We start from the raw sequence: 24,983 nt of genomic DNA, 5'->3' as shown, positions 1-24,983 counted from the left end.
TCCAGCCCTAACAGCTCCCTACTTGTGAGCTCCTGTGCATAAGACACACACACACATGTTCGCTTGCTGGTCCCTGACAAGTCAGAAGAAGTGGCAGCCATTGTACTCACGTTAATAACACCCTTCTCCTGCATCCGGCCTGGTGTGTCGTGCAAGTCAGCAAACTGCACAGCTACCTGATGGTAAATGGGAATTAGAAATTCTTCCCGCTCCTTTAACTTGTTGTCCAGCTCCTTCTGCTCAGCTGGGCTTAGCTCTGAGGTCTCTGCAATTAGATAAACCTGCCGGTCACACTCTGTGATGACCAGGAAGCTCAGGATCCACCCCAGTGCCCTTCCCTCTGTGGCCTGGCTCTCCATTGTCTTCACTGCCTCTTTGCTGAGTAACAGGACTCTACAGGAGATGTCAGATCTGTCCTCACCTTGCCTCAGAGAGCCCATGTGTCCTCTTTTCCTTGTGGAAGTCACAACTATGAAAGCAGTCATGGGAGCCCTCCGTTCCCCAGGCCTCTCAATGAGCAGGTTCAAACAACCACCTAGAACCCTGCATTTCTTCCCCATGAGAGGCCAGGGCACCATGCCCACCCACTGCTGGCCAGTGTCAGAGCGGCTGGACTCTCACGTGTGGGATGTGGAAGAAGAGCATCCTCTATGCCTCTGAGCAGAAACCAGCAGCTCTTGTTTCCCCATGTCCACACCAGATACTTGCCAAACTCAGTAAGGATCTGAATAACTCCTCAAGTTGTGAGCTGCATTACTCCACAAGCTCTAATGTCTCGTTGGGACACCCCTAACCTCAACTTCACCACTCGTCTGTCAGTTTGTTGTACTGTGGGGGCGTGTGTGTTGCTGTGATGCTGGAAGCTATGCCACCAGTATTTCAAATACCAGCAGGGTCACCCATGGTGGATAGGTTTCAATGCAGCTTCCACGCTAAGACCACAAAGAAAGGCCTGGCAATCAACTTCCAAAAATAAGCCAATGAAAACCCTATGGATCACAAGAGAATACTGTCTGATATAGTGCTGGAAGATGAGCTCCCTAGGTTGGAAGGCACTCAAAATACACGATGGCTGAAATGATACCATCGAGCATACCAACGACCGTAGAGACGGCGCACTCTGGGCAGCCTTTCATTCTGTTGTACCGGGAGTTACCATGAGTCAGAGCCAACCAACAACTACAACAACCTCAGATTAGTAGAATCCATCTAACTAGAGCCAGATGGGTGTGTCTCATGTCAACTCAGTGGATTAGCCGGCCCCCATCCTCCCTTCTGGGCTGCTTACTGAGCCAACCCTTGGCCAGAGTAACAAAGACATTCTAGCTCTTAGGCTGAAAAAAGAAGGAAGGGGGAGAAAAAGAGAAAGGCAGTCCACAAACCCCATTTGGATCACTGAGCTTATAAGCATGCAGTACCTTATTCAGTAGATAGGATACTTTAGAATTCCTTATAACAAGGAGGATCCCCCCTCCCCCTCAGTCAATACTGTCCCAGTAGAAGGGCTGCTACCTTGTGCTTTTCTTCATGATTACTCTCAGAATGGGACCTGCAATCAATACTGAAAATTTAGCTGCCTGCCTAGTAAGGAGGAATAAGTCTAGTTGAAGGAGCAATAGGTGACAGCCCCTGGTGTTGGGGACTACCTGAAGTGCTTTGTCACCAAAGCTGACAAATAAATACATGACCACAGGTGATGGGATGTAGAAGGAGAAGGTCTATTTCAAGCATGCCTGTCTGGGAACAGGCCTTGTTTTTTATGCCACTATGAATCATATATGCCATAAACAGCCTTGGGCTGCTGAGTGAGCTGTTAAGTATTATACATAAACACGTGTTAACAGAAGAGGGAGGTAACTATACGGACTCCTCACTTATCGACTATTTCGTTATCTGACATTTTGCATTTATGACAATAGTAAAAAAAAATCTGATGATTTTGCACATTAATGACGTACACCTGGCAGTAACAAACGCCGAGGTGCGAGGCTAGAGTTAACACTGGCTGTGATGTTATGTATCAACTTGGCTGGGTCATGAGTCTCAGTGATTTGGCAGTTATATAATGTAGTCATCCTCCATTTTTGCACAAAGCTGATTTTTGCATAATCTGGTCTTTAGAACCAAACCATGTGGATAAGTGAGGAGTGGGTGTATAAGTAACTAGTTTCATTTTTAGGAGGTTTTTAGATACCCAACTTCACTTTTTTGTTTTAAACTCTCACTACTTTAAAGCTGTGATGAAGGGTGCTGAGGTGATCTTTTCTTGGGCTCTCACATAGAGGGCAATCACTGATCTACTCCTTCAGGCCCCTGACATCTCAGCATCTTTCCAAAACAGGTAAACTGCACGAGAGTGCTGGGTCACACACTCTGGAAGGAGATGGTGGCCCATTCATTCTAGTGTGGAGCTGAATGAACTTTGCCCTGCCTGGAGAATTGATGGGAGGAGAGCTGACTAGTTTCTTTTGAGATGAAACTTTCTCAGCTAGAACACCCTTGATAGAGAAACAAACATTTTTCTTTCTCCACTCAAAAGAATCAAGACTCCCTGGGGAAACTGCTGATTCTAGAACTGGAGCAGGGAAAATATAACAAGAGCCTGGAACTCTTGTGACATAAAGCAAGGAAGCACTCCACAGATAATGGGGACATGTTAAAAGGACACAGCAGCCAGTTAGAAGGGGCTCCTACCGGCTAAATCTGGGACAATTTGAGCATCAAAATAAGTAATGATAGTAACAGAGTATTTATGGAGTAAAATAAGACTCTATGAGTCCATCCTGATATAAATAATTAAATAAATGGGAGGGTGGGGGGAAGGTAAAGCTCTCTCTTACAGGAGAATAACAATAAATGTAGAAGGAATAATGGAATTAGAAAATCACCATTTTTACAACCATCAGAGTAACTTATTCATTCAAGAATTATCAATGAATGCTAAAACTAATGGGTAAAAGTCTGATTGATGAGTAACAGGATATTTAGATTGTCTCAAAGTATCTCCTTACAAATTACTTATTAATTACAAAAGGGAAAATGGTACAATGGATTAACCTCGTGAACAAAAACAACAAGTAATGAAAATTAGCAACATTGCTAATAGGACAAAATGGCATCATGTGCCTTCTGATAATTACATCACTCTGTAATATTCCCACCAAAAATGTATAATCTGAATGTAATCGGGGAAGTATAAGACAAACCCAAGCTGAAGAACATGCTACAAAAAAACTGGCCTATACTCTTCAAAAATGTCAAGTCTCACATTCCAGATTAAAGATGACTAAAAGCACCCGATAACGAATTGCAATTTGTGGTCTCAGACTGGATCAGGGAAAAATCAAGAACTATAAAAGATGTTACTGGGACAACTGGTAAAATTGAAATATGAACCATGGATTAGATAGCAATATTGTATCAATGTTATCATTCCTGATTTGATAAATGTATTGTGGTTTTGTAAGAAAAAGTCTATTTATAAAAATACACACCAAACATGTATGAATAAAGGAGTATGAAGTGTATAAATTAGACATCAAATGGTTCAAAGAAAATGTGTGTGTGTGTCCAGGAGAGGAGGTAAAAGAATGCACACGTGAGTGTGTACAAATGAGAGGAAATGTTAACAACTGGTGGATCTGAGAAAAGGGAACCAGAAGTTCTTTATACAAGAATATTCTTAAAATTTTTCTGTGAAATTATATCAAAAAGTTTTAAAAATTAGCAAGCTATCTTAGCTCTAGTAGATAGATACATGAGACTAAACGGGCAGCTCCTGTCCAGAGTTGAGATGAGAAGGCAGAGAGGGTCAGGAGCTGGTTGAATGGACACGGGGAATCTGGGGTGGAAAGGAGGAGTGTGCTGTCACAGTATAGGGAGAGCAACTAGTGTCACGTAACAATGTGTGTATAAATTTTTGTATGGGAGACTAACTTCAATTATAAACTTTAAAGCACACACACACAAAAAAAGCTACATTAAAATTAGCAAGCTAAAAAGCACAGCAACAAAATGTTTTTACTGGCTCCCCAATGCCTATAATCAACAATCATAGCTAATATTTACAGAGTACTGCATTCTATTCTGTGTGCTTTATGTCTGTTAACTCATTTAATCCTCACAATAACTTATGGTGTTGATATTATTATCCCCATCTTACAGGTCAGGAAACTGAGCCACAGGCGGACTTTATGTAGTTTACCAAGGTCACACAGCTGGAAAGTGACAGCCAGGACTTGCACACAGCAGTTTGGCTCCAGAAGCTTTGAGTACTACGTTATGCTTTTCTACTTGCTTATTTGGGGGCAGAGGACAAACGCTTCAGCAGTAGCAGTATCCCTCTAATTAATTTCAGAAAGGGCTAAGTGATGATGGCAGACTCCTGGCTGATAAAGCTGAAGTTCCATCTTAATCCCATTCCACCACTAAAACCAGGACAGTGTCTCCAATAATTCCCATAGTGTGGGTCAGACACTATTTACTAGGCAGGCCTAAGATTTAAGGTAGCTCTTCCTGTTATTGTCAGATTAAGAACTAATAAAACAGTAGGTGAAATCACTGCCCTGCCTGCCTGGGGGCAAGAGAGGGCAGGATCATGGATATGGCTGAATAGGGACTTCCAGACCCTTTTAACATTCTCCTTTTGGGTAATCAACCAACAAACACTGCATACACATACCATTTATTGAGCATTTACTGTGTGCTGGGCACTGCACTCAACACAGTTCAACCTAGGTCTGCTCAGTTGTTAACACTGTGCTGCCAGGCCAAATAACTGTACTAAGCATTTTCCAAGTTGCTTCACATATATTATCTCTAACCCTTATAACAACTCATCCTAACAGGCAGGTTCTCTATTTTACAAAAGAGAAAAACCGAGGCTCTAAGATGGAAAGTGACTTGGCCAATGGCATCAGCTTTTAAGTGGTAAAGTCAGGATTTACGCTTAGGCCTGTGTTCTTAAACATTAAGTGGTACTGAAGGTGGTCAAGCAGGTATTCTGGCAGTGGTGAGAGAAGGGAAACAATCTGGGAGAGTTTGGTTCATTTTGCTAGAAAGGAGTTAACAGCAAGGCTCAGCATCATGCGCAGAAGAGGGAGGACATGAGAGCTGAGGAGTGGAGCATTCTGGGAACAAGGCGGTTGCTTTACCAAGTTGGAGGACAGAGAAGGCTGGCTCCTGGCCTAACAAAGGTTGCGCCCACCCAGTCAGGCTGTTCTAGGGCTTTGAAAGAATAACAAATATCTGTAATGCTCTTGGGCCCTCCCAGGACTAAAAGAGCACAGAGCATTCCCTTAAAGGCTCCTTGCTTGATTCCTTCAGTAACGGCCTCTGACCACAGTTCAAGACCTATTTCAAAAAAGCATCAAAGCAAGGAAAAGACAGAAGCAGAGAATGTATGTATTTTAAAATGCACATGAGAAGGCCAAGGATTTGTGTGCTTTGTTTTAGGGAGGGAGAAAGACAGGGTTTTCTAAATTTTATTTTCTAAAAATAAAAGGCTGCCCTTAAGCTAGTTATACCCTTGTGTTGTACAGCAAGGCCCCTCTCTCCTTGTACAGCAAAGCAGCCAGCCCCAGTAATGATTTAGGGGAGATTAACAAATATGTCAATGTCTATTTTCTGCTTAATTTAAAAGCGGCATTTATAAAGATTTTTGACTTCTGAACCCTGTTCTGAAAGAAAGAAGGTAAGAATGAGGAGGGGGATAAACAGTGATTATCCTATCATTGATCGTTTGTCAGGAGCATTTCTTATTCACTGGACTATTGTAAAAAGCTAAGCTCTCGATCAATCCTGTAAGCTCCCTGTACAATTAAATATCTTGGAATGGTTTTCTTTCTTTTCTAGCCAGATTGCAGGGCCTCAGGGTTTTTAGGAAAGCTACGTGGTGTGTGGGTGTGGGAAAACATGTTTAAGAATACGCCACAGAGAGGAAAGTCGTTCTTCTCTAGAATTCTACTTTAGGAAAAGGCTAAAATGGGAGAAGAAAGGTAGGTTATATCCATTCCTTCTTTTTGAAGACTTCCAGAATAAAAAGTCTCCATGAAATCTTAAAAATCCAATCTTATAACTTTTTACAGATGAGGAAACTGAGGCACAAAAAAGTTAAGCAGCATACCCAAGGCCACAAAGCTAGGAAATGGTGGAGCTGGGATATGAACCTATCTACTCTGTCCTATAAGGTCACTATGAGTTGAAATCGACTCGACGGCACAAAACAAGGAAGTCTGGTTCTTTAAGGAGCCCTGGTGGCACAATGGTTAAGCGGTTGGCTGCTAACCAAAAGGCTGGGGTTGAAGCCACCCAGCAGCTCTGTGGGAGAAAGACCTGATGATCTGCTCCGTAAAGATTATAGCCTAGAAAACCCTATGGGACAGTTCTACTCTGTCACATGGGGTTGCTAAGAGTCGAAATTGACTAAATGGCACCTAGTAACAGGCTGGTTCTATAAACATTACAGTTTAAATTAACCCACTAGTGTCCACAGTGCAGCAACCTGTCAGGTGTTCCCCGGGGCAGTGAAGAGCCACAGCCTCCTCAATGTGGTCAAAGCTGCAGAGAAGCTTCTAGAGGAGACAGCTCTTCCTGTAGCAGGTGTTTTGGCCAATTCAAAGGGCTGCTCTGAAGCACTGCCCAGAGATAACAATGAAAGAGGCCAGCCATACCCTACTCTATGGAGTAGGATTTGAGGGGGAGGTGAGGCCTTCAAAGCTTTGAAGAAAAAGCAGACGGCCAGGCTGAAAATTCTCTGCTCAGCCAAAGGTACTAGGTGACCTTGCAGAAACCCCTCTGCTTTTCTGAGCTCAGTCTCATTCATGTAACAATAATCCTAATCTGGCAAACAAAGGAATATGTCTTATAAAAGAATGTGATATTGAAGTTTTTAAAAAGTTATACCAAGAAGCCTATGTAAATTTATACCCAGTTTTAACTTTATGGGCCCTTCCTCCTTCTCTTAAAGTGATTTGCTTTGATTGGTTAAATACTTAAGTTGTTAGAGATAAGAACCAGACCACCCTAACCCACAAAGCTCCTGAATGTCTCAGATACAAGAACATACAACCATACCTCAACCTTGAGACTGAAAAATCAGCATGAAAAAGGCTGGAATCTTATATTTAGAAGTACAAACATACGTAGATGTTTAAAAGATCTATATAATCACATTTTCTGTGTTGAAAGAAATTTCTCTATAATGATAGTAAGACAGGGTTTAAAAAAAAAAAAACCCACCCTGCAAAACAATTTCTATATCCATAACAGGTGTGCCTTTCTTTACACAAAAGCATTCTTGAAAAACTGTGTAAATAAGATCCTGTTTTAAATGCCTTAAGGGAGCTATTTTAGAAAGAACCCTGCAATGAATCCTTTGGTAAAGCAAATAATCCTTTTGTAACGGGAATAATTTCTCCCAATGTATCTAGTTTTTTTTAAAATCCCGTTTTCATATATCTGCTTTTCTTCAAAGCGGGCCATACCTATCTAAATACAACTGCATTTGCATACTGATTTTAATAGCAATCCTCTCAAGGGATGTTTAACCCTAAAGTTCTTGCAGTGGTGTTAGTGCTCTCCTATTCACATTTTTAAAAGTCAGAGTTAAAAACAGATTTCCAAATAAAAGTACAACGAAACATTATTCCCCTGCAGCCCTGTCTCCTGTGCCCACATACAAACATACACGAGTCAGGAAACAGCACAGGATTTTCTAAATTCTGGTGGTGCTGTGCCGCAGCAGGCTATTCTTTCCCTAATTAGCTCTCCCTGAGTCTGGCAGTTTGAGGGCCAAGAATCTGGGTCAGCTGGGGCCAAGTGGGGAAGACGACAGGTTCTCAGACGTATTCTGATGACAGCCTTCAGGCAGGCAAAAGCTCGGGTCCACTCTAACAAAGTGCCCACCAGGTTCTTCCGGCCTAACAGAATGGTGAATCACTGCTTCCTGGAAGAGACAAGCCCCGGTGCTTTTATAAATACCATCAGATTAATGGATCAGACTAAAAGGACCCCTTCTTCCCAAAAAAATGTTGTCACTATTGCACTCCAACTGCATCAAGCCGAACAGCTTCTCAATGTGATGAGGTGGGTTTTAAGCTGTTGCTAACTTAATTAAGGGCAAAGGCAAGATCTCATCATATCTACCTTCATGATATAAAATGTATGTTGTTTCTCATCAGCCTACCTACCAGAGAGCCCAATGCTTGGTGGCCACACTGCCAGTGAGGGACACTCTGTATAGAGATGCTACTTCCTCGGGGTGGGTATTGGAATGTTTTTCTTTCCTAGCCTCAACTTTCCAGGCAAGGACCCTGCTTTCTGCCTCAAACAAGCCACTTTGGCTCTTTTCAGCATACAACATCTTGAAGATGGACACAAAAGAGATGGAAAACACATACAGCTCAGATACTCCGCTCACCTCTACCAGAAAAACAGTTTAACCTGAGTCCCTTTAACCCAAGGAACAGTCCATTTCCTGTCATCCTAACTGCTAAAGAGAAGGCTTGGGAAGAAGACATTTTCAAAGATTTTCAGACATTTATTCTCATCCACAGCCACAAACTCTTACTTGTATCTGGGGGCACCTTGGGCCAGCAGGCAGGCAGAGTGCTGGGCAGGACTGGAAGGACCAGCTGAGGGCCCGTAGCAGCTCAGCTAGTGCTGCGGCTGCCTGTGCTCCCAGGGCACGTTCTATGTGGGCACCGCCAAGTGCTGGGTGGCAGGCTGCCCGGCTGTCTGGGAACAGGGTCATGACCAAGGTGTGTCTGCTCTGAACAGAATGAAGTTCCACTAAGTAGCTCCTTTGCCCAGGTGCTCTTTGTATTGAGAGGAACAGTGGGGAACTTACAGCTGCTTCACACTGGGGCTGGACAGTTATCTAAATTGATTTGTCATTTCACACTCAACACGAGAGGAGGTAAGAATGCAGGAGAAGACCTGAGGTCATAGTACTCAAGAGGCCCGGCTAGGAAGGCCATTCGCTCCCCAGCCACTCTCCATGTGCTTAGATCTGGGATGTGGTAGAAGGATGTCAGAGACAGAAAAGGTCTTGAAGGGCTGGGACTCTATTTCCAGAGAAGGAACCAATTTCCTTAAGCCAACCAGAATGGTAGGATGTAATCCTCTCTGCACTGACTCTACCAAGCACCCGTTCTGAGAATCCAGGGTCAGAACTGGCCTGGCTTTGCAAGACTTTGGAATCTGGGCTTAGTTCACTTCTCCTTCTAGGGTAATTCTTCCCTTTTTCTCTATTAGGAATCAGTGTATCCACTATTTTTATGCTCTATAATCACAGAACTGCAAACTAGTAATTCACAACCTTCCTACCCAAACTAACCATATAATTGACAAAGGGCCATTTAAAAAAAATCAAAATTCTAAAAAGGAGATGAAGTTAGCTGTTCAGAAATTAGATATTCCTCATTACCCCTGGTGACTAAACAGTAATTTGGATTTTAAACCCAGTCATTCAGTTGTGCACTGGTTTGTCTCAGTGATCTGTGAGCATCTCCCCAGTGCAGAGACTGACCTGGGAAGAGGTCAGGAAGACAAGATAATATTCACTACTATAGGTTTCTCCTAGATCAGATTTTTCTCAGTGGACTGACTTATGGATCACAAAGGGAAAGGATTCTTGTTTAATTTAGATCAGGCTCAGTATTCAGCTGAGGTGAAATCTGAGGAAATCCTGAGGAAAAGTGGAAGAGAGGGAACCAGAATTCCATTCTGAGCTCTCACTGTACCTTTAATTTGTATCTTGGATCATTCCTTTAACCCTTCTTTTTGCCTCAATCTCCCAATCTGGAAATTGGGGTCATTTTCACCTATTTTGTGAAAAAACACTTTGTCTGACTCTGGTTCTAAAGCATGTGAAAGAAGCCAAAAGTGACAGTCTGGGGGCTCACAGTATGTTTCATTATAAACTGCGAACCCCTGATCCGTTTTTACAATTGTGACTAGGTCTGTATGATCTCCCTGAAAGACTGCAAACTCCCTCAGAGACAGGAGCATTTCTTCGGTTTCTTTTGCATTTCCTTTCCTATACTGCTAACTCCAGCAGTGAGCCTAAGCCACAGAGAATGCCTGATACCAAACATGGCCATTTGCTTCTTCTAATGATTAAGACTGCAAGGAAATGATGACAATCCTTATGTTTGAAAAATGCTTCACAGATCCAAAAAACACATATTCATCTGATCCTCACATCAGCTCTGTGGGGTGTTATCTCCACTGTATAGATGAAGAAACTGATGTTCAGAGAAGTTAAACAATTTACCTGCAAGCAACATAACCAAGACTTATACAGAGTTATTGTTATTCCAGATCCACTGCTCTTGCTCCCAAGCTGCCTTGGGCCAGAGCCTGCTTCACATTTAGCATACTAAGGATTCTTTCTCTAGTACCATTTTGGTCAAGGTTAAATAAATATGGTTTTCTTCAATGCGGATAGGAAATTGATAATGAGATGATTTGTAACAAATGATTAAACGGCCATCACTTGGGAATCTCCTCCCTCTCTCCTTCATGTGCTTCAAAAGTTAAAAGGTGCTGGGTGAAGGTGGGAGCAATATCACTGTCCTTCAAGAGAAAGGAGCTTTACCTCACACTCCTCACCATCCAGTCATTGTGCAAACAGATGTCAGAGAGGATCCCTCTTCCCACCACCCAGTTACTCTGAAGGGATGATAACAGGCATTGGGGGGTTAAAAAGAGGCAGTGAACCTCCAGTTAATGAGTAGGAATTCAGCAGGCAGTGTAAGATAAATGGAGCTCTCTCTGCTTCTGCTGGAGTCAGCATGAACTGCAGCCCTGCGGCTTGTTTGTGGCAAATGGAGTGCGAGAAATATCAAAGGGCAGTGATCCAGAAGAAGACCGACTTTGACAAATTTTAAATTGGCCAGAAAGAAAACCAGCAGAAAAAAAAAAAAAAAGAAAATTATGCAATTCACTGTGTCCTGCAATTGTGGCACTGCTGCCTTTGTACAGAATTAGTGGCACAAACAGCAGCAAGGATCGCTGGATGCTGGGAGCAATTATGAGCCATCTAAGTGAGATGCTTATCAGTGGCTGAAGCTTTTAGAGCTCTCTCTATGTACAGTTGTAAGTAACTTGCTCTTGAGCTGCAGTTACTTTAATTAAAGTGTATGGGGTTGGTCAGAAGTAATTATCCTGTTCAGAGAAGAAAGAGAAAGAAAAAGAAAAAAAAAAAAAACTACCTCAACAATTCTGGGTGGCAATAGATTTTAGAAACAATGTTGCCAATTTCTTGTTGCATGTGTGCATTTCCAATAAAAGGATCAGGCTGTGGTGGGTTAGAGTAATTGGTGGTTGTTACCTAATGGCAAACAATGGGACACAAACAGGGTTTATTGTAACCCTAGTCCCCATGTATGGCAGGGGTGCAGTATCCAGGGTGCAAGCAATCCTCAGAAGCTTTTCGTATCTCTAAATGGTGAGAATATAAAGAGTTCACAAATGGCACTTTATTAATTAAATCACTGTTTGTGCCATAAATGAGCTAGCATATCTCCTTTTACTCCTCCCATTCACTGAGTTTCTCTACCTCTGAAAGTCAATCTCTCTACCAAAACAAACCAACAAACAAAAGAACCTCAAGCAATTACCTTTGCTAACATAGCAAGGGGATCAACCTGGGAAGAAAACCAGTGTTTTAAATGAATCTGAAACTCACCTAGACTACAGACTCATCATAGGGCTCCCAGTTTTCTCATATGTTCATATGGCAAGTGCCTTCCAAAAAGCTCCAAAAACAAATGAGCAACAGTGTAATGGCAGGAAGCATTGAGCAGGAATGCTCCCAGAGCTACTGCTGCCACAGCCTTTGTCTGGAAGCACACAGTGCACAGTCTTTACTTCCACTTCTCTAGCGCAGGATGCACCCGGGGCACTGCCTGGGCAGGGACTCCAGCTTTTCTGTCCTGTGACACTAACTCTCACAGGCCTCAGAAACAAGGCTGGTGGTCCAAAAGGACAAGCAGAAAGAGGACACATTTATGTCTAGCCTATTCTCTGCCTGATTAGGCTGCCCCCAATAGCAACTTCTGGCTAATCATTCTTTATAAGGACATCCACAAGCCTAGAAAGACAGGCTGTTTGAACTATAAGGAAATACCAGAAGAAAAACTGGGTGACTTTTGCTGTTTTTAGGGCCCACTTTCCCTCCTATTACACACACTATTTCATTCTACCAGGATTCTTGCCATATAGAGGACAGTAAATAAAGATTATCATGAATTTGATCAAATGCTTCAGTGCCTCCTCCCCTGGCCTATGAATGCACTCATTACGAATCAGCTGAATGGCTCATTGATTTGCCAGGAGGACAAGCAGACATACCCAATCGCTCAGCCAAGCGGATGTAGACTGGGTCCACCCGACGCATGGTTTTCACCAAATCCTTTTTGCGGAATTTGATTTCTACTGTCCCTTCTGGCTCCAGAACCGATCCCCTGGATCAGAAATAAAGAAAACAAAACAGAAACAGAGGCACTTTAAAGGAAGGAGACAACAGAATGAAGCCAATTACTATCTGCAGAACAGGAAATAGATTCATTATGGTTTTGCCCACCCATGGTTCACCACGGTAACCCAAAGGAGAGAAGCAGGTACCAAAGAAGTACCCATGTGAGGTATGAGAAAGGCCTGGCAAAAAGCAATGAAAATAATTCTCATTACCACACCAGTCTACTTCCATCTCAATGGAAGAAGAATATAGATTCCACCACCTATAGCTGACAAGGGTGACAGGAATTACATTATTTTCCAAGGGAGGGGATGTAGGTTGGGGATGATGTAGGTACAGGGGCAGGGAACAACCTCCAGCACTTAGGGGTCAAGGCCAGTCAGTCCTATATCACAACCACAGCTGTCAGTCTGCTGGCAGGATTCTGATCAGACACAGTGGGCAGGGCCAAGCTGTAGGTAAAACATTCTGGCTGCTGCTATGGAAATGATCAAAGTAAAAAGTGTAGGGCTGACTTCTAGTGCATATTAATGATGTTATACTACCAGGAACTTGCCCTAAACACATTTAAAAAAAAAATAATTATAGCTAATACTTAATATGTGTGTGGTCCTATCCCAAGGGCTTACATATAAATCCTTACAACAATCCTGTAAGATAAGGTACTATTGCCCCCATTTTACAGATGAGGAAACAGGTACAGGAAGTTAAACAAGTCTAATAAATGGCAGATCTGGATTTTGAAACCAGTCTGGTTCCAAAGTCTGCAGAGGAATTGTCTCTGATCTAACATCAGATCAAAGCTAGGTTAATCACCAGTTAACCAGTTGCCATCAAGTCGATTTCAATTCATGGCAACCCCATGTTTGTCAGAGTAGAACTGCGCTCCATAGAGTTTTCTGATTTTTTGGAAGGCCTTTCTTCCTTGAACCTCCAACATTTCAGTTGTCAGCTGAGCGCATTACCATTTGCACCATGCAGGGACTCCCAAGGCTAGGTTAGGACTCATGAAAAGCAAATTCCTACATACAGAACACAAGCTTAGTGATTGACATCAAACTACTGGACTCTCTTAAGCAGCTTTTGGAGTGAGTGAAAGGCTGAGATTTTTGGGAAAAGAGAGAAGCAAATGCTCTAATAAAATGGTTGGATATAAGAAATAGCATGGAAAATGTCAAGGAAATATGCCATGAAGTTTATCTACTTAAAGGCCTGAGAAGAGATTATGAAAGGACACTGGATTTGATCTGTTTTAAGTATTTTAAGTATTCTCTCTTCTGGTTCTTGGAGTGCTGCAAACACTGAGCTCTGCAAGCCTCCTGGAGCCCCAGAGTAAGAAACTAGACTCCTAGGGAAGGGAGAAGCTTTGGTTTGAAATCACAGATGGGTGGGCTGTAATGTACCTTAATGACTATCCAGCTCATTTTACAGACACGCAGAAGGAACTCAGGGAGAGTAAGGGACTGCTTAAAGTTTCTCGCTAGTCAGTGGCAAAGGTGGATAAAGAACACTTTGTTAGAGCTCCAGCCTAACAGTTCAATCCTTTCATTCCAACTGCTTTAAGCTCCCTCTGCCACATACCTAAGAGAGAGAAAGTGACTATCTCAAAAACAAGTTAAGAAGGGGAGAACCCCTTTGAAGTCCGGAGGTGCTTGGAAGAGAGAACTTCATGGTAAAAGAATCTGGGGTGGGGGGATCACACTGAGAAAGCTTGACTCCAGCCTAGTTTCCTTCTTATGCCAGCAGACACTATTCAGAAAGCCTGTTTTTCTGACATTGGAGCCCTTTGGGAATGGACAGACTCAAATAAAGTTCCTTTGGTTATAATGTTCTCCAGGAGGAAACCAATTGTGAGAAGGTCTCTGGAGGCAGCAAATGGAAATAAGGAAGGAGCACTACCTGCTTTCTCGGTCAGCATACATCTCCATGTGCCGGGGGTTGATGGTGGGGTCAATCACAACCCAGGAGCCGCCCCGCAGCTCGGCCTGGGGAGGAATGTAAACCATCACAGGCTGGGAACACTCACGCAAGCCGTCCACGATGTAAGCACCAAACTTTAGCACTTGGTCATACATATCTGCAGAGAATGATACAATTAGAAATCATGAAACTTGCCCTTCCCAAAACAGTACCTCCAAACATCATGGTACACACAGAAAATAATAATGGTATGGCACAGTGTGCCTCCATGATGTGGCTACTCATGGCCAGAGGTGACACGTCTGGGGGTTCCAGCCACTCTAGGTCCTGGTTTGCCATCCCAGAGGATGTTCAAAAGCACAAGGGAGCAAAAGAGGAATGCGCTGCCTTTCACAAGATACAGTGTGCAATCCTCATCCCTATAAGAAGGCTTCCAGATTACACATCTGTTTTACATCCTCCCTGAATTTCTGAACCCAGGTTTCACCACATTAATTCACACTTGCTCTACAAACGTTGAGTATTTTTCATGTCAATATGTGATCTCTCCCACTACATTAAGTTTTCTGACAGAAGGAACTATTCTAGCTTTTCAATTCCTCTCATGATACTTAACATATGATGAGCTCTTAAAATGTGCTGCTAATGGAAATGTATTCTTCAAAAACTGTATTTTTCATCTTTCTATGCCCAGTGTCCTGCCCAGTGCCTGGAACATAGTTAGTGCTCAATAAGGGTCTGCTGGAAGAATGAATGAACACTTATGCATATTGGAAATAATATAATGAAAAAGAAAAACAATTGTTTAACAGCTGCATTTTATCAGGCTATCAATGAGAGAAAAAATACATGTATTTACTGGAAATATCATACAGCCACATAAAGAGAGGAGCTACTACTTCTTCATTCTGTGAAAGTGTACACTTTGTAATCTCCCCAAGGGCAGGAGTAGCCTGAAGGAAAGGGACCTCTGATGCATAAATAAAGTGTGTCCTTGGGAAGCAGGGTCAGTTATTTATTTCCCAACATTTTATGGACTTCTTCCCATTTCCCAGCTTAGTGAAGTCTAAACATTGCTAAAGTTTTAGGCAGTGTTTCCAGATGTTAAATGAGTACTTCAGTGGAACCACAATGGATCCTTTCTAAACACCAAATAACAGGTTCAACTGAGTTCGAACTTTCCTATCAAAAAGAGGATCTCAATTTGGAATAAATCAATTCTGGGAATTCAAAGCAAAGAAACATTTTTCAGGAAGTTAAGAGCAAACCAGATAGAAATTGCTTTCATTGTAGTTAGTGGCAAATTAAACTGCCACCTTCTCCAAAGTAAAAATGGCTCTATATACAAACCATCAGTGAGCATACTGCACTGCAAGACATATGCCTTTCTCCAGTCCCCAAATCTGGTCATTCTGTGAAGACTTCAGAAATTCCAAGTTACCTCAGGAAAAACTCCCTGCTCTATGTGAATGTGTATGGTCATATACTCTGTATATATGATCAGAGAGAAGACATGTATTCCTTTGGGAAGAAAGCAAAGACCAAAAAAAATTTATTGCTAAGTACACAACTGCTGTATGAAGAGCAGGGAATAAAGGACTTTAAGCCCTTTACGCTAATTCTGTGGTTATGAAAATAATTGCTCAGTTCAAATTATTTTAAGTAAATTAATTCTTTAGTGGATATTTCAACTAGTGCTACATAATAAAATCATTGTGTAATTAGCAGTACATTTTTCAGTGCTGCCAGGAGTACAGTCTCAGAACAAGGCACAGAAAGGAGTGGCCCTCAATGGTACCATGCACAGAGGAGAAATGGAAGGTGCAGGTAAAAGAAGAAAATAAAAGAAAACAGCACCAAAAAGCCACTTTACCTGAAAAAGAAAAAAATAAATTAGAAGTAAATGAAGACAAAGTTTCCAGCCTCTTCAAAGATGTATCTACATCAAAATCTCTCTCTGTATATCTATCAGATCTAACTCCAAAAAAGGGAGGAATTTTATTTAAAATGTATCTAATTTTTTAATTAAAAAAAAAAACAATTTCATAGTATATACAAACAGTCTGGGTTTGTTTGAGTTTGTGTGCATTTTTTATTTTTGTGAAATCGACTTTGGTTCTTCGTTTTCATCATCATTATTATGGCTAGCTTATTCTGTACCAGGCAGCATGATTATATATACACATACACACATAATTTAATCATCAAAACATCATCATATTATTATATCTAAGTTACAGGTGAGAAAATCGAGGCTGAGTTAAATAAGTAAGTGGCAGAGATAGGACTTAAACCCAGATCTTTCTGGCTTCGAAGCCCACATTTCACTACCTCGTTCTTAAGTCATCATCTTTATTGCTAGGAAAGAGAGAACGAGGCTGAGGTAGTGTTTTTTCCAGTATCTAATACAGTGGCTGAGTAAAATGAAAGTCAGAAAAGAGCCTTGCACAAATGACTGAATAGTTCTACATTTTTTGTATGGTCCAAAATGTCAAAAATTGGACCAATAACACTTCCAGCTTTGTGAAGGGTCTGGATCTTATCCCAAATAAATATCTTCATGGCCCAAGACTGTGAGTAGAAAATGGGCATCAAGTTTCATTAAAGTTGACAAGCTTGGGACTGAAAGTAATGTCTCTGTCAAACATGGAACACCAACAGACCCACAGTCTGGCCATCAAAACACCCAAAAAGCAGCAAAGGCTATTCAAATATAAACAAACTCTATGAACAGCATGCTAATACTGAACTGCAGCTGCCCCAAACTACACATTCTGAAAGGCAGGTTGAGCACTAGGCAACAATCTGACACACATTTGTCTGAAATAATTTCACACTTAAGACAGAGAGCAGAAACACAGCCAAGAGTGGCATGGAAGAAGGGATCCCCAAGAGTTTAAGCTAAAAATCAGTCTAGGGAATTTTAAAGCTATGTATATACTGACTGTCAATTCTTAGGCCCCGAGAAATGCAACCGGGAACGGAAAATACTGACAGGTTCTTCACCAGAGAGGTGGGAGCTTGGAGCCTTCCAGCATTCTGGGCAAAGCACATCTGCATGAATGGGGATCACGCACAGCCTTTCCAGCATGTTCTCAGCACCCAGGCACCAAGCCAGCCTGGAGCCTTCATTGTTACACAACATGGTTAAACCGTGGCAGCCATGTGTACCAAACAAGAGAGCAGGGTGTTTCCACGGTGCCTCACACTCTTGAAACTGGAACAGATCTTATTGGCTTGGGCTAGATTATCTGCTAGACGCTGAAGGTAAACATCAGGCATACACAAGCTGCGTACACACAATGTCTCTTATGAGGCCATTAAGGATAGCTGACACTGTATTTTAACATCCAAGTAATCAGAGATTTTAAAATAGACTTTCATTCCAGTTGAAGTTTTCAGTAAATGTCTTTTTTTTTATTGTTATTTATAACTGTCCCAGGAAAAAATAATAAGGATAACATGAAAAGCCAACGGAGTGACGCTGTAGCACCAGCAGTGAGGCAGCTTAATATCACTGGGATTTGCATCCTATCAAGCTATTCATGCTGAGGCTGGGACCCTGGTGCTAATTTCTAGTAAATTTCACGCTTGATGTCTCCCTGTTGTGGGTCATTGCCGGTTCGTCTAAATAAACTGCTTCCACATAGCTCTTCCATCTAAATATTCAGCCAGTTTTTATAATTTAATTTTGCATTATGCTGAATAGCCTTCCGGCCAGATAGAGCTCATTGGAAAAAAGCACCAATACCATCTTGACATGCTTTTATTTATTTATATTTTTACTGCTCGAATTAGACCTCCTAGGCCGACTAGTAAAGAGTTTTTTTTTTCTCTCCCTTCGACTAATGTCAATTTTCAGCATAGCAAGAGCTGTCTCTAATCTTTTCCTACTCATTACACACAATTTTGGAATCATTTTACCCACAGTGCAGTCGGCTCCTGGCTGTGTGTTTGTGTGCACTGAGGGATGGCATAATTGTTTATTCTCCCTCCCTGCATAATCCCCAGCCAGTACTGAAACCGAAACTGCAAACATCTCCCCAAGGGATGTGGAGAATGATGAGAGGCTCTCAGCTTAGGTTCTTTTACATGAGACAGTATGTAGGAAACATCCTGACCTGTATGTAAATATGAAAGCTGCCCTCCCCCTCCTACTTTCATACTGATCTCTATCCTTCCCAAAGCCTATTTGTATTAAGTATGCATCAGCACCAAAATTCAGAAGACAGAACTGGTCCTGGTCTATATCAGGACAATAACTCATGTCAGAGCTCTGGAAGTTTCTTGTCACAATAACCAAGGACAATCCCAAAGCGGAGGGGGAGGCAGGTAGACAATAACTTCCTAAGAAATCCAGATATTCTATGTTGGGCATATTCTAGTAGACCTGATTCTAGACATAGGCTCTAAAATCAGCCAACTGTACTACAGGAAGTCAGAAAGATCTAGGTTCCTGTCGCAACTCGGACATTTCTTAGCTGAGTGATCTGGGCAAATTTTCTTAATCTAAGCTTCATTTATGTAAAATGCAAATAATACTATAACCTACCCCTAAGAGGTGCTTGTTATAATGATTATGTAAGATAACACATATAAAATGGCTAACATAGTTTGTGGTGAAAAGAGCTCAACGAATCTTAATTGTTGTTCTTGTTGTTATAGGGCTAGTAGCCAGTCTGGGCCTGAGCCAAAATACATAGCAGAATTAAAGCTTTTCCTAGAAGCTACACATCAGAAATTTTGAACTCTGAACTCCAGTAAGGATAAAATAGACAGGCTGACTCACTCCTTAAGTAATGTCAATGGCTCCCCAGCAGAGAGGTAACTAAAGAGTAATATCACTGTATTCTTTCCCACGTCTTAATGTGGATTGTACAGCTAGGGAATTTGGGATCAAGTGCAATCTGATGCTAGATGAACCTCATATATATGAATGGAAGGGGTTTCACCAGTCCACAGACTTCTATACCGTGTCATCCTCTTTTGAACCCCCTAGTATTTTTTTATACTTTATATATTATGGCTTTATCACTCTGCCCAAGGCATTTTCCTTAACTCCTTGAGGCAGTATCTGTTGCTGATTTATTTTTGTTTTTTCTGAAGTGGCTAGCATAGTTCCTTGAACATAGGAACTCAGTAAGTATGGGTAGGACTGCCTTGCTTAACCTATACTCTCAATTTCTCTTGGTATTTTCATTGATTTATTATCTTGGTCAAAAAATAATTCACCTTGGTAATCTAAAAAAACATGCCAACATTAATTTGCACGTATAGGCCAAGTCTCTCCCAAGAAAAGTGAAAAATGTGGTAGTTCTCCAGCAAATATGGGCTAAAGGGAACTTTTCAACTAAAAAAAACCACACTAGTCTTCTACATTTTGCCAGGGAGCCCTGGCTACACAGGGCTCTTCCTATTCAGGTAAGGGAAAGTTGGTGGAATAAGTCTCTAATATCTCTCCACACATAGTTATAAAAGAGGAGCTTCCCCAGGCTTTTCTTCTTGCAGAGGCTAGAGAGGCTCCACCCCAAGCTATTTCTGGATGCTCTATTGAGAGTTCATTATATATGCCCTCAGCATTCTCTGATCAGTCTTTCTACTCCAGCAGTATCAACGTTGCCCGCCCCCTCCGCCCCTATTCCATTCCATAACCCATGCTACTACTTCAGAATTAAGAGTTCTTCCTAGATGAACGAGTTTTGCTACTACTTCAGAATTAAGAGTTCTTCCTAGATGAACGAGGTTTACACTCATCTGCATACTCTAATACTCTCTTGGGATGTAGTCTCTGGCCTCAGCAAGGCCATGAAATCTGGTCATTGGAAAAAGAGCTTCACTGCTGTAAGAGGTAGTGTGTTTCCTTTGGCTCTCCCTGTACTGCCCACAGTGGCTCTGCGTATGGAGGATTCTCAGTAAATGGTGGTACTGGCTGCCTAATCACTAAGAAATTCCCACAGCACAGAGCAGAGCCTTTATAATAATGGTCTAATATGCTGGAGCCACAAGCCCAGGGCTGTTGTTGGATAATAATAAAACATATCACAAATTGCCACTAAGAACAGCCTCTGGTGCAGAATTTGTTCATTTTTTACCCAGTAAATGCTAATTTCAGTAGCTATCTTGGTCATTATAGAATGTTAAAGAGTAATATCAACAAATAGTATGCCCAGAAAAGAGAGACAGAGACAAGCACAATCCCATTTTCCTAGCACCATCAGAAAGGTCTATCATCCACCCATGAAAGCTAAATCTACAACAGCAGCCAACCTAGGTAACACAGCAGATTGTTCTGAAATTTTGTATGGAACTGTAAAACACTGAATTTTCCCATTCAAGTTGCAACTCAGAAGGCATCTCAGAGGGAGCATAATCTCTAAGAAGCCTAGGGTGATGGGTTGTCAGGATACCCATAGGCTCTGCCCAAGTCTAAGTCCCTGTGCCTCCCTCGCCCTCTGCCACAAAGTGCCCTGAAGTCAGTAAGGCCTGTCTAGCACAGAGCTGGTCAATCACCTTTCATCCCACCAGAGAAGCCTCTCCAGTTGGCAAAGACCATCAGAGGCAGCCCTTCACGGTTGAAGTCTTTCACAGCCTGATAAGTCTTAAATGCAGAGTCTGGGAACCAAACCTGGCCGGCCTGCTGGATTATCTATTGGAGAAAGTCAGAGGAAGACAATTAACAACATAGTCTTAGGAGGAATCTCTCCAGGGTGAACAAGGTTTTACTGATTAAAAATTCAAAACCAAACCCAACAAACAAAAATCGTTATTCATGAAGGTCGTCTTTGAAGTAAAAAGAAAGGATCCTGATCTTTGACCTTGTCAAATATTTCTTTTTAAAGTCCTGATTACACCACCATTCTTTAGTTAAAAAGGGGAAACCTTACTGCTTATGATGGAAGAATGCAGTCCTAGAAATCCTCATTCTAGGCTTCCCAAAAGTAACTTTTAATGACTCGATTACACTACTCCTCAAAGCAAGCCAAATGTATAGTCTCCAAGTGTGTTCTTTTTCCAAAGTCTTCTCACCTCGTGCCTTGTATAGTTTTTTTAATACTGTAGTTAATCAGTAGACACTTGATGTGACACTGCTGAAAAACTTCCTCCCCAACCCTCTCCCACTGCTACATTTTCTGGATCTTTTGTCAGGATGTGAAAACCTAATCCACCCTCTAAAAAAAGATGGACTATGGTTTGCACTTGGAGTTAGGACAGACTTCATTAATTCTACTTGTAGCTCTTCTAAGCGGGTGCTTCCAAACTCTGGGTCCAAAAAACCCTCGGCACCGCCTCAGCTGTCTTTCTCTAAAACTACCCCCAACAGGAGTAGACTGTTGTCTAGCATCTACCAGGCCACTGTAAAGGTTTTTTTACGGCCAAGATTTAGATTGCAATCCATCTTTAAAATAAAAAAGTTGCCACTGAGTCGATTCCAACTCATGGCGACCTCATGTGTGTCATCCTAAAAGTGAGCACATGATGGTCTGAAATCATTCGGATGCTGACTGCCCTTCCCTCTAAAACTGTTGACTTGCAATGCTCCCCATATATCCCCCAGGCTCTGCAGAAGGGAAACACAGCTCCAACCAAGCACAGGCACACAGTATACTTGAGGTAACCTACCTTGGCTTCAGAATCCAGGTTTGCAGGATCAGCTGGGATACTTAGCTCAACTGTTCGGGTTTCAACAGCAACTACTCCCACAGGTATTCCTCCTAGCCTGATAAAAAAATGAGACACATAAGAACCCAATGTGTGTCAATACTACAGCTAATCATTTATTTTCCAATTCTTCATCAAAACATTGAAAAGAAACTGGAAAAAAATACAGAAAGCAAGAGGAATCTGACTTTTCTAGGGGTTAAATGTGGGATTCTATGGATTTCGGACTTTATGTAAACATGGTGGGAAACCACTCGAAGAACCAATCCTTTTCTGAAATGCTCCACCACAGGATTATCATTTAAACTCAACACCTAGCAGTTTGTGAGTGTTGAGTTTAGAGAAGTTCAGTAACTGTTTTAATGAGTCTTGGCCTTGCTGGTATAGAGATGTGGTTTTCTATGCAGCACTAACAATATGGTTCCAGATAAGATGTCAGTGAACTATAGCAGGCTGTAGCACTGTGGATGGGGGAGTATGTAGTGTGTTATGAGGATGATGAAAAATATGTGTCAAGGGTAGGGAGGTGGTTAAACTAGCCCTTAACTTTCCTTTTCATTAGAAAGGAACAATGGGACAGGGAAAATTTTCCAGTAGTACTTAATCTTGGTGAAATAGGTGATCAATATCATAAGTATATATTTAATCTTAAGGCTACATTAATTTAAAAAACTGTTCAGGATTTCAAAGCCTGTAGATCATCTTGATTCCATGACACCCTTCCAACCTGGTTCTCAAAAATTTCCTAGTAAAAATCTAGAAGAGACAGATAAGGAGGGAGAGAGGGAGGATTTGGTACTCTGTAAATATGATGTGAAACCACTCGCAGAATCAATTCCATTCTGAAATGCTCCACCACGGGATTATCATTTAAACTCAACAGCCTAGCACCTACACAGATTTCTTTGGCTGCCAAAGGAAATTTCTCAGTTCACTCTAGAGTGTCTCTTTGCTGGAGGAGAGAAATGGTCTGAAAGGGTAGTAGAACTTGGAGACATTCAGTAACTGTTTTAATGAGTCTTGGCCTTGCTGGAATAGAGATGTGGTTTTCTATGGAGTACTAATAATGTGGTACCAGATAAGATGTGAGTGAAGTATAGAGAAGGAGGAAGTGCATAAGCAAGCAAGCAAGAGAGAAAGCAAGCTGCAAGGTATAGGGAGAGCTCTTACTCTTGAAAAATGTGATTCAATCTTAACTTACTCAGCCTCATTCCTTGGGGTTAGGACTGGGATGTGTTACAGTCTCTCATTCTGCACAGCATCTCCATAACAAACTTTCCATGAAGGATGGTCTTTGGTTGTTACATTTGCTACTGGAAATGGATTCTTGTCATCACAAGAGACCTGATGGGGGCCTGAGTGGGGAACACCCACCCCCATGTCACTTGCCTGCACTGAATCAGAATCAAAAGCCCTCTAGACAACCAGACAACGAGCAGGAGGTACACAGGAGGGTTTAGAAATATTTCTGTTCACAATGATTAACAATCCAACTGGAAACTTGTAATTGCAAAAGCAACCCTAAATCGGTAACTTATAACTTATATATTAGGGCCCATGTGACCTAATAAAGAACATCTTTATCCGAGTATTACAGTTATTTATTGAACTTGAAAACAGCTCAGAACAACTTCTGTTTTCTATTATACTTCATATAAATTTTATCAGGCTAGCACATGAAGATGCTACATCTTGTTTTATAGTGTGTCCCTGGACAAGGTGCTACAGAATAATAAAAGACAATTTACAGCCAATAGCACACATATCCCAAACATACATACCAAAGATGAGTTTTGGCAGCACTTACAGTAACAATCCCAGAAGAATACATTTATATTTATTTTTCAAAATGCCACTGCTTTTGAAAGAAGCTAGCTCCATTTGTGTTTTATATACTTGTGAGCATGTGTATGTGTTTGGAGTAAGAAGCCCAGAACTCATAAGATGGAAAGAAAGGAAGAAGTCATAGTTGAGTGTCATTATAAACAATGGCAGAGCTAGCCAAAGCCAAGCTTGACTGATCTTGGTCGCAGAATATTGTAATCCTTATTCTTCCAATCAGAAGTGGAAAGCATTATTCTCTCGTTTCCCATGGGAGGATCTTAAAGACCTTAACAAAGGTTTGGCTTTCTGAGGCTTAAAATCTGTCATGTTTTTATAGACAGGAAAACTGAAATAGAATAGATAAGAGACAAATTCTCAAAAAAGTTGGTATTAGTGTAATGTAAGGATCCTTTATAACAAAACTGATTAATTGGTTAGGAGGGCCTTCTCTGTAGTGTGCCCCCACCCTGACCTCCCCAGAGGCACAAAAAGTGGCCCTCATTGGGACCCAGAAGCCTGTGGTGAGGCAGAAGACCTCAGACCTGAAAGAAATCAGGTAGCTGGTCCCCGTGAGCTTCCGTCTAAGCTGAATCCAGGCCTGACTCCTATTCAGAGTCACAGTGGAAGCTCCTGTCTGTGGGATTTGCCATCTGATGGCTCCTTGTCACTGGCAGCATGAAGCGTGCTGACCTGCTGTTCTGAGGGAACCACAAAGCCTAGAATTATTTCCAAGGCTAGAATCTAAATCTCAACCCAGTGTGGCATGTTTGAGAATCCTGAGCAGGTGCCACTTTTCACCAAGATGAGGAAAACTGACTGCCCCCGAGAGGAAGGTGAGCTCCAGATGCAGCTCCCTGGGGCAGCATGTCTCTGCAGTGCAGAACTAGATTAAGATCAGCCTTGGCAGGTGCTCGTTATAGCAAGCGCTACAGATTATTTCGTGCAGAGCTTGCTGTTGAGTGAAGCACTTCTTAGAGTGGGTATTAAAATGTAATAGAAACTTCAATTTCCCACTTGAAAAATATGGGTATCCCAGCAACCTATTCCAGCTTATTTTACTCACTCTTTTTTCAGGTAAAAACTTTTTTTTGGGCGG

At 41.8% G+C, this 24,983-nt stretch overlaps 1 protein-coding gene across 5 annotated transcripts in view; it reads right to left on the bottom strand.

Moving 5' to 3' along the window:
* The window catches only part of ACACA (acetyl-CoA carboxylase alpha), a 302,953-nt gene that overhangs the window by 13,634 nt on the left and 264,336 nt on the right, over positions 1-24,983 (bottom strand). For all 5 annotated transcript variants that reach the window (XM_023732669.1, XM_023732666.1, XM_023732667.1 and 2 more), the window contains 5 exons: positions 22,025-22,121; positions 20,915-21,050; positions 14,384-14,561; positions 12,358-12,470; positions 111-265 (listed from right to left, as the gene is read on the bottom strand). In XM_023732669.1, the coding sequence (XP_023588437.1) occupies positions 111-265; positions 12,358-12,470; positions 14,384-14,561; positions 20,915-21,050; positions 22,025-22,121 (679 nt within the window). The remainder of the gene's footprint in view (positions 1-110; positions 266-12,357; positions 12,471-14,383; positions 14,562-20,914; positions 21,051-22,024; positions 22,122-24,983) is intronic.

Source organism: Trichechus manatus, unplaced genomic scaffold (assembly GCF_000243295.1).
Source record: "Trichechus manatus latirostris isolate Lorelei unplaced genomic scaffold, TriManLat1.0 scaffold00054, whole genome shotgun sequence".
NCBI classification, from domain to species: Eukaryota; Metazoa; Chordata; class Mammalia; order Sirenia; family Trichechidae; genus Trichechus; species Trichechus manatus.
Note: the sequence above shows the minus strand (reverse complement) of the source record. Positions and strands in the feature narration are given on the sequence as shown.